This window comes from Megalobrama amblycephala, linkage group LG20, assembly GCF_018812025.1.
Source record: "Megalobrama amblycephala isolate DHTTF-2021 linkage group LG20, ASM1881202v1, whole genome shotgun sequence".
Taxonomy (NCBI): domain Eukaryota; kingdom Metazoa; phylum Chordata; class Actinopteri; order Cypriniformes; family Xenocyprididae; genus Megalobrama; species Megalobrama amblycephala.
The window spans coordinates 22,023,311-22,033,541 of record NC_063063.1 but is presented as its reverse complement, the minus strand read 5'-3'; the positions used below and the strand labels follow the sequence as shown (position 1 = coordinate 22,033,541).

The 10,231-nt window shown below is 38.9% G+C and overlaps 1 protein-coding gene across 1 annotated transcript; it reads right to left on the bottom strand.

Annotated features, from left to right (window-relative positions):
• Positions 1-1,237: 1,237 nt before the first annotated feature.
• On the bottom strand, positions 1,238-9,165 carry sh2d4bb (SH2 domain containing 4Bb). Its single transcript, XM_048171643.1, has 8 exons — positions 8,890-9,165; positions 7,159-7,318; positions 6,852-7,005; positions 5,240-5,378; positions 4,833-5,142; positions 3,664-3,791; positions 2,189-2,409; positions 1,238-1,482 (listed from the first exon to the last, which is right to left on the bottom strand). Exons 1-8 carry the CDS (start codon positions 9,050-9,052, stop codon positions 1,390-1,392), a joined length of 1,368 nt encoding a protein of 455 aa, XP_048027600.1. The 5' UTR covers positions 9,053-9,165; the 3' UTR covers positions 1,238-1,389.
• Between the last annotated feature and the right edge of the window lie 1,066 nt (positions 9,166-10,231).

The window sequence follows — 10,231 nt, the reverse complement described above, 5'->3', positions numbered from 1 at the left end:
GTAAACTGAAACTCTTTCCCATGATTTTTTTTTTTTTTTTTCCCGTTGTCTTTCATCACAGTTTGTCACCCTGCACCCCTACTTCACTGTACAGTGTGTTTGTCAGGTCTTTGTCAGCGCTGCTAGCTGAAATCGCTCCTTCCCCTTGAACAATGTGTAGATTGGCAAGGTCAGCCATGCACTTCACAGAAACCTGATACTCCTTTATCCCTCTGTGTGAGTGTGCTGGAAGTCAGACTGTTGTCAGTAACTGTTGATGCTCAGGGACATGCGGAATCATAGAGGGGCACCTGTGTAGGCTGGAAAATTGGTGGAAAGACTAGCACTTGAAACATTACGAGGCTGAGGTGGTCACACTACACTTTGCATATTCAGTTTTTTGCTGCGATCCAGTGTTTCCATTTGGTTAACTTATATTTGTGACCAATATTTGACCGGTAGAACACCTGCACAGCTGCTTAAACCAGCCTAGACTTAAGCTTTAAAAAATTAGATAAAAATTTAAATTAAAAATGAAGGTTAAAGATGGTCTCCCAGTCTTACCAGCTAAAACAATATGCCAAAAACCTCTCTAAAACCAGCCAACAGACCAGCCTGGGAGACTAGCTAGGAAATGGGTTTAAGATGGCTTTTACAATGAAACATCACACATTGCCTATTAGCTGGTTGCAGCAAGTGATATGCTGGTCTAAGATGATCTTTGACTTGTCAATATGTTCTAAAACCTGTCTGGACAACCTCAAGTAGGTATGACTGGTTTGCTGCTGGTCCAAAATTAACTACTAGATTGGATCACCAAAAGACCAGTTACCATATTCCATCTTATGCTGGATTTTCCAGTGTTGCAGGATATTGACGTGTTGGTAAATTTAAAATGTTAAAATATACCATCATAATGTTGATTCAAAACAGGCCCTAGAGCGACGTTCCTGCAGAGTTTAATTCCTAACATACCTGAACCAGCTAATCAAGGTCTTCAGGATTACTAGAAGGCAGGTGGATTTTATCAGCATTGAAGCTAAACTCTGCAAGACTGTGGTGTTCAAAGTCAGAGTTTGCCCATCCCTAACCTAGAGTGACATCATATCCTGTTGCCCATATTTGTGGAGGCAAAAATAATTCTGCATGCTTAAAGGAACAGTAAATTATCAGGAAATTTTTATTTGACTAATCCTGTAAAAAAGTCTGATGTGACTGCACCTTTACTATCACCCACATTTGAAACCGAAGAAGCAAATTAACGCAAGTAAAAAGTGTTTATTTACATCTGACAGAAGAAGCTTGACAGACAACAAATAAAAGCTGTGCAATGCTATTGGAATAAATGAAACGCAAGTAATATGGTATTGCCAAATTGAGCTTTGATGCCTTCTGAGTTCAGGGAAAACATCACAGAAAAAGCCCGCCGTAGTCCGCTGTGGAGCTTTTCGGCCTGCAGGGGTCCTGGAGTAGTTCTCCTCCAGATGTAGTGATCACTTCCTCCTGGAGGAAAAGCATACCATCAGCCAACAAAGTCAACATCAGTCCTTGGACAGCTAGGCATTAGCAACACTATTAATTCTCTGCATCAAACGCACAGATGGAAGGACAGGTGTGCTCGCCACGTTTATGTTCCTCGTGCCCCATGGGGTCTGCGATCGCCCTGTGAGCGTGTTTGTCAGTCGTGCTACAACGGTAGTATTATTCAGTATACAGAAAAAGTTCAGAGATGCAGTCTTTACATCAGTCTTCTTCAGTGAATTGTGATCCTTCAGATCAAGAAACATTTCTTTTTATCAATGTTGAAAACTGTTGGGCTGCCTTATATTTATATTTATATTTATATATATATATACACACACACACACACACACACACATATATATATATATATATATATATATATATATATACATACATACACATATACATACATATTATTTATATATATATATAATATGTGTGTGTGTGTGTGTGTGTACATTATATATTTTTATCCAATGTTTGTTTAGCAATTCTTTTTCTTTGTATGACAAAATATGTTCACATTAATAAAAAATAATATTTTACTTAAAGGATAATTTCAAACAGTAACATTTAACATTTTAGTCCTTTACTTTCATAGACGTATTGTGTTTGATTTCTTGCTAGCTAGCAATCTCTTAAATCGCCTTCCAAGACTTTATCTACTCCAGGAAAGAGAGCTTACCTTATGGAAGTCAATGAGGTCAGCTAAGGTGGCGTGACGGTTCTGGTCAACACCTAGGAAGCTGTAATAATCACCCGAGGCGTCAATGAGGAAGTGCTTAAAGCCAGAGGTGGTGCGGTAGGACAGCGTGTAGCCCCAGATTCGTTCACTCACTCTGACCAAGAAACAGCCCTCTGCAGCATTCGACAGCAAAGCCTCTGACTCCTGCCGTGATATTATTCCTGCAGAGGTAGGAGATGGGTGACAGTGAGAAAGACAGATGGAGAGCCGGAGACAGGATGAGGCAGAGTGATAGACAGGAGGATGCAGATATGGAGAGATGTTGAGTGAGAGTGCAGCTGGAAGCGCAGGTGTCTGACGCTGGCAGCACTCTCGTGTTTCCTGGTCGAATAGCGAATAGCACTCAGATGGTCGCTAATCTTATCATTGTCCAATCAGAGGCCACACAATGTGGCTCCACTAATCCTGGCACAAGCTTTAAATTATTGAGTCTTTCTGTCTGCCTCTTTCCTCTTCTCTCTGTCTCTTTCATTATTTTCTCAATTTAATCGATGTTTTCTTCATTACCACCACTGAACTCGTTCCCACTAAACTGGTGAGTCCATTTCTAAAAAAAAAAAAAAAAATACAGCAGTGTCTGTTTTTTTTTTTTTTTTACGTGACTCCTGTCAGCATTGCCCCAATGCGTTTGAACTCTGTGGAGTGCAGCATCAGCGATACCCTAGCGCCGGTCAAGCGTTGTAATGTGCCACTTAAAGTTCAAACTATTTCAACTTCAAATGACCCGTTTGCCACTGACCTTTTGAAGTGCAGTCAATGGTAAACGGACAGTTCTCATGATGTGTCTATCTTTGCAAGCTTTTGTTAGCTTTGCGCGTTTGCTTGTAATTTCTTCACAGGCCTACATGATTTTGCCTCTTGAGTTTTTTCATATATCCACTACTGTTCAAAAGTTTGGGGTCGGTAAGTTTTTTTAAAAAATGTCTAATATTGTAAAATATTAACTATTTATGTTTTTATATATCTTAAAATGTAATTTATTTCTGTTATGGCAAAGCTGAAATTTCGGAAGCCATTACTTCAGTCACACGATCCTTCAGAAATCATTCTAATATGCTGATTTTCTGCTCCGGAAACATTTCTTGTAGGAAAAAATATGTACCATGGCCATAAATTAACAGTTTGTTCCCATGACTTACTAATATTTCAGCAAGTTTTACTAATCATTTTAAGTAAATAGTATGCTTGATATATAATAATTTGTTCCCTCATTTTACTAAATCATGGCCACATTGTAATAATTCATTCCCTCCGTATTGAATCATGAGAACAAATTCTAGTTTACTATCTTGTGAAATCGCCCTTCCATTAAATGTACTTTTTTTCGTGTGAAGGTCAAAGCGCCGGATGATTCTTGTGTTGAAGCCCTGACGTGAGCTGTGAAAGGTCCTTAAAACCATTTTAGCTGTCTTTACCATGGAACCAAGGGGCGATGGTGTTGCTGCTTCGCTCATAACCCGCTCGTCTCGGTCTCTGCTCCTCTTTAAACCAGCGAATGATGGATTCGCGAGAGTTTGGCCTAGGTGGACGAATCCAAACTGGGCTGAAAGGCAGTGGATGTGTGGTTAGCCTTCAAATGATTCATTGTTTGTTTCACTTAATTGTGTGGCATATTGACCTAAGTGTGAGTGGTATATTTTGTCTGGAATATAAGTTACTAGGGGTGTGACGAGATTTCTCGTCGAGGCGAAAAGTCTCGTGATGTTGCGATGACAGAGTAGGATGATTAGGAAAGAATATGCCACCGCTACGTTTACATTACGCCTCCACTGTCGTTTTGCTTTGTATTTAAATAAAAAACATTAAATTCAGTTTCATAACGGTCGCCGTCGCTCCATATTTACAGAGTTACGCGCGATCGCTGAAAGTGAAAGTAAACGCGAGCGCGCATTCAAACGCGATTTCAATACCCCGCATTTTGAAAGCGGCTCCCTGATGAATGCAAGTATCTCTCAATATGAAAGCTATTTTAGGCTGGGCAGTGTAGTTGTAACCATCTCTCAGCTCTGTATCAAAGAAAAATTTGGTCTTATTTGCACTTTGAATATTGAGAGAGTGCGATTATGGTTGCACTTAATGTAAAGTGTTACCATAAAAACAAATAACAGATTTCTCTTAATCTTATTAAGCACAAACAACAAGGTTTCATTTGTTAACATTAGTTAATGCACTGTAAACTATGAACTAACAATGAATGACTATTTTTATTAACTAATATAAACAAAGATTAATAAATACTGTAGCACTTATATTGCTCATTGTTAGTTGATGTTGGTTAATACATTAATGTTAATAAATGAGACCTTATTGTAAAGTTTTAACATTTTTATTTATACTGATTTTATTAAGTAGAACTGAAATGACATTCATTACAAGATGATTAGTTAAAACATTTCAAATACACCTGCAGAATATTTTTTCTAGTCATGTATTTCACCACTGAGGATTTCTTATAAATAATGTGTAAAAATCCTGTCTCGTCACACCCCTATAAGTTATGCTACTCAAATTTTTGGTGCATGAAAACAATATCACACTCATAAACAAATACATGAGGTATTATCATTGATTTGATTGATTTTACCATTCTGTGAGAGACTGTGTGACCGGATTGCTGTAACGACGGTGTTGTCTGCGCCTGTAATGGCCTGAAGCAAGTTGGCCAGCACTAGTTGCGGGTGAATGGCTGGCCTCAGCTGGAGGGGTCGGATGTTCAACGACCGTGACGTGCCGTCGGTTGTGACTCGATCCGTTCAGGTGTGTCTTATGGAACAGGCCGCTGAGTCCAGCCACCAGGCCCTTCTCGATAGCCCGCAGAGACTGGCGCTTGTATTCATCTCTAGCCCGTCGTGCCTTGCACTTCATCTCCTCATCCGCCGCCTTGGAGCGTCGCACTGCGGGAAGCAGAGAGAAATTTGAATAGAAATAAGCTACTTTATATTAGAGCAGCCAAACTACCCATTTTCTTTCCCATTCCGTTTGTTCTCTCACATTGTTCCTGCCATTCTTTGTCATCTCTCTCACTCCTCTTTTCCTCCTGCTTCAGAGAGATGTACAGTTCCTTTGCTCTCCTCTCCTCCGTTTGGCGGATTTCTTCCTCGCCTCTCTGTCTCTCTTCCTCCTCACATTTCTGTGAGAAAAGGAGAAAGAATCAGCCCTAGATAACACAAAGGCACAGAAGTTTCACTGCGGCTTGCTTTAGTTTTCTCATTTCTGGTGCCATTAAGCTGGGAATATAAATGATTAATTCGGTGGACAATGTCATTAACCCAAACATCAGTGCTTTCAACTCTATTATAGATCAGGCGTACAAATGTTGGCCTTGTGTCTCAGAGATCGCTATCTACATTCTGAGAGGTTGCCAACCTTTAAATAATTCATTCTCAGAACATGGAACACATAGTAATTAAGCCTAATTAACCTCGATCTTTATTATGAGACCATAATTAAAGGACTGGTTGAAGAATAAATGCAAGGACCCTTAACTATTGGATCTTTTGTCACAACTGAGCCATTGAGATCAAGATTAAGCTTTTTTAGGGGGTTATAAATGTATTATAAATGGTGCTTTATAAGAGTTTTAATAAGATGAGACATAAATAGAGACATAAGACTAATATAAGACTAAGTGATATAAGTCTCTGGTGTCCCCAGAATGTGTCTGTGAAATTTCTGCTCAAAATAAACCATATAAGCATGTCAAATTTGCCCCTATTTGGGTGTGAGCAAAAACACGCCATTTTTCTGTGTCCCTTTACATGTAAATGAGCTGCTGCTCCCGACCTGCTTTCCAGAAGAGGGTGGAGCTTTAACAGCTCACGCTTCGGTTGCTCAACATCAACAAAGCTGGAGAATCTCACACAGCCAAAATGACGATTGTCAGTAACAGTGTTCAGCCTTACATTTTTCAAACCGGAGAGTTTGATGGAGAGACTCAGGAAGAAGTTACAAGAATTTACAACTTATAGAATGCATCTGGATATTTCTGAATGTGGAGTTGATTCAACTCGTCGACTAGCATGTGCCGTCATGTTAATCTTCTGTGCAAATCAAGCATTGAATTGACCCTCATTTGTGAAGCACTCCAGCGGAAAATGACGGCATGGCAACAACACCCTACAACAACTCTTCCTCTTCTCTAAACATGGCCTCACCCCCTTTGTTGCGTGTTCTCGGTGGCAGGGTTTATGTAAATTTTAGGGATAGTGATGTCACTAACCCAGGAAGAAGCTCGTTGTAGTCCCTACCAGCCATTTGTTGTAGTCCTTAAACAGAGAATTCTTTAAAAGAAAATATCTCGCTTTGCTTTGAACTTTGAGCGTCGTAACTTTGCAGATGTTGTTTATGCTCTAACAGCAACATTACACACTAACTAAAGTTAAAAAAGTGAAATCATAATCAACCACCCCTTTAATGAGAACAAAATTACTTAGTTTAAAAATGAGTTAGTTTTAAAACTTTAAAAATCCACTTGGCTAGAGGACACGAGGCATGATGCGTTTTTCAATGCTTTTTTTAGAACTGCGTCACCCTCTCAAAAATTGCATAAAATATTCTGTGTTTTTGTCATCTATTCAAAGGAACATACTCCAGCCAAACCCACCTTCAGTTCCTCTCTAATGCGATCTTCCTCTTCTTCCTGCTTGGCTGCCTTTCTGTCATCTGTCTCCTCCTTCCATTTTTCTGCCACGAAGCGAGCCTTTTCCTTCGCCATGGCATCTCGAAACTTCTTTTCAATCTCTGCCTCCTTCACACGCCTCAGGAAATTTAAGCAGAACTTGAGTGATGCGCATTCTATCCCCCTGTACTTTTATCATTATTACCCCCCTTGAATCACATCTGTCAATCTTCACCCACCCTCAGAGTCCCATTGCTCCCATCCCTTGACCCTGTCCCTATGGTTCTCTCACCGGAGTTCCTGTGCCTCTCGTTGGGCCTGCTTCCTGGCTCTCTCCTCCATCAGCTCTTCCACAATGTCTTCAAACGGCTTGTCCCCCGGGGCCTCCCCCATAACCCATACCCATACCTCGCCATCTGAGCCCAGAAGCCACTGAATGCCTCTGCGGTCGCCTGGGAAGAGACACCACACGGCAAACAGTGAAATAATAGCGTGAAAAACACTTTCCAGACCCATCAGACCGAATTCAGATAAGATAAAGACAAAATAACACAGACAGCGCGACAAAGCTGGAAGAGATTATCCTACTGGGATCCTTTGTACGTTGTGGGAACATGACAACTGAACAAGATAATGTGAGAACTTTTGAAAACAAGGAGACATTAGCTGTCAGTGCACAGACACAATCTGTGACATTCTTTGACCCAGTGTGATTGCACTTGCTAAAAATTGTAAATCTAATCCAGCTCATTTGCACCACTGCCGTAAAGTGGAAGTATATCATTTTTTAGATGTGTAAAAAATATAAGTGCTTTCTCCTATCCCCTATAATATGCAAAGATTCTGCGAGTAAGTCATTCGTAGACTGATTTCCCCACAAAGTTTTTATACTATATGGCTCTGTCGTGCTTTCAACATAGTGCTGTCTTTCAGCATCCCGCAGCAAGTTTGCGGAGTTTGAGGCGGGACTGTCTGTTTGTCAGAACAAGGGAAGATGGGCAAATCTGTTTTAAAGCAATCTTTATTTTTGCAATTTCATTTGGTGATGCTAACAGAGCAAAAAATAACACATTTTAACAATCTATAAAGAGATAGTTTTCTATTTCTTAGTAAAACATGTCACTTAATTTATGATGATCAATTTTTTTTTCTTGGAAATTACTTTTATTCAGCAAAATGCATTCTTTTGAACTCTGCACTCTATAATAAAATAGAAAACATTTATTTTAATATTTCTCAATATTAATCTTTATTAATGTTAGTTAATAAAAATCCAGCTGTTAATAAAAATCCATATTTCATGTTAACTAAAGTGTTACCACTTATATATATATATTAACCCTATGTGACAGAAATTACATAAGAGACACAACATTATGGGGAAAATGCTTATGTGATCATGTCTTAATCTAGCATTGAATAGTATTTTATATGGAATTATTTCAGAATTTTGCATTACAAATGATCATAAATAACAAATGTTCGGTAACACTTTATTTTATGGTCTATTAACTAGTTACTCATTAGCATGCATATTACTAGAATATTGGCTGTTTATTAATACTTATTAAGCACATATTAATGCCTTATTCTGCATGATCTTATTCTACATTCTTAACCCTACCCAATACCTAAACGTAACAACAAACTTACTATTAGTAAGCAGTAAATTAGGTGTTTATTGATGAAAAAGTCATAGTTAATGGTAAATATGTGTTTCCTGTACTAAAGTGTTACCACATGTGCAAAATACCAAATAGTACAAGAGCTTTTTTCGGAACTAAATTTCTTTTCCAATATTTGGTTTGAAAAGTGTGCTTGTGTTATCTTTCAGTTAATAAATGCCACTTTGTTTGATCATTTATCTAATCATTAGATGCAATATACCTAATACATTTTCAGATGTGGCTTAAATGTCAAAATACTTCTTAGAACCACTGTTTATTAAAAAACACTCATGTTTCAATTATATAACTCATATAGACATCATCAAATAAAGGTACAAAATGAACCCTGGACTCACTCTTCTTGTTTACAGCATGGCTGGGGTCTCTTCTCTCCCTCTCGTTCCAGCGCCGCACCTGCTCCTCCCGAATCTTATAAAAAAGGATCTGCTTCTGCTCTTCATTGAGTTCAGCCAACAGGTCAGGCTCGATATACATATCCTGAAGAATCTGCTGCATCATCCTGACAGATTGCCAAGTATATGTCCCTCTCGAAATCGTTTGACCTTTGTCTCTAGTCACTGCAGACTGTAAGTCCAACTGTCTGTCTGTCTCTTAGGATCAGTCTTCACTGCCTGAGGAAGTCCCAGGGTTTGTCCAGTGTAACGCACAGCTGATCTAAGGATCTTTTTGAGTGTGTCATTACTACTGTAAGCCTTTTCTTTCCTTTCACCCTCCTTTTTATATACCTCTCTGTTCGACAACTGTTGAACACAAATGCATCCCTTCCTTTAATCTTGACCTGAGTATGGTCTATGTCTCTCCACTCCTGCAGTGGTGTTTTGTTCTTACGTTTAGATCCTTTATGGGGTTTAATTTCACCCTCTCCGCCCTCTATCTGTCTCCTGCAGTGACCCTACAGGCCAGGTGTGTCTGACACTACTACCTGTGTGTGACAGCTCTACATGGTTTTTTTTTTTCCCAGCTTATTTTTAGGTTAAAATATATCTACGGATGTGGATTAATTGCCTCATACAAAAATTGTTTTCTCTTAGGCTACACCTCTGTCACAATAATTACTTAAAATAACAGATTGAAATCAGCTATATGCAAGCAATTACTCTTGCATAATTTGTGAGGTCAAATTATTAACAAACATATTATTACGAGAGAAAAAATTGTATGTAATTATGGATGCAATATGAAAATTTAAGATTTAATTGGTATACACAGTAGTATGTATGTGCTTGTGTGAGAATGGGCATGTTATCTGACCTGTCCCTTTCTCCCTACCTTTTCATGGTGTAATCTTACATCTGCGACTCATATTGCCATAGCTCTGCAATAGCAGATGGCGTTAACCCACCCGTGCCCCCCTCTTTTAACCCTGGACATCAGGTAGTCCGTGAGAAGACGATAATGCTATGACTTGCTTTTAAAGGGACGTTCGCCGTTTTCAGTTTTATTGGTTTCATTTATCTGTTCACATGCTGTTTAATGCAATCAGTTTAATTGACATCCTCATTATTTTTGTGCTTGATAAATACTGCTCTGATTGCATCTGATTATGTTGATTATTATATGTTTAAAAAATATCGCCCCCGTCAGTGGCGAGAACAGAATTCTCCAAGTAGGTGGATCTTTGTGGAATAGAGTGGACTGTTATTCTGTACTTATCAAATTATTATTTTTAAATTGTAT

Coding starts and splice junctions, on each gene's coding strand:
- sh2d4bb (XM_048171643.1), bottom strand. CDS start 9,052: ATGATGCAGCAGATTCTTCAGGATATGTATATCGAGCCTGACCTGTTG. Junction 5,379..6,851: donor GCATTAGAGAGGAACTGAAG/GTGGGTTTGGCT, acceptor CTTTTCTCACAG/AAATGTGAGGAGGAAGAGAG. Junction 5,143..5,239: donor CAAAGAATGGCAGGAACAAT/GTGAGAGAACAA, acceptor TGCTTCCCGCAG/TGCGACGCTCCAAGGCGGCG.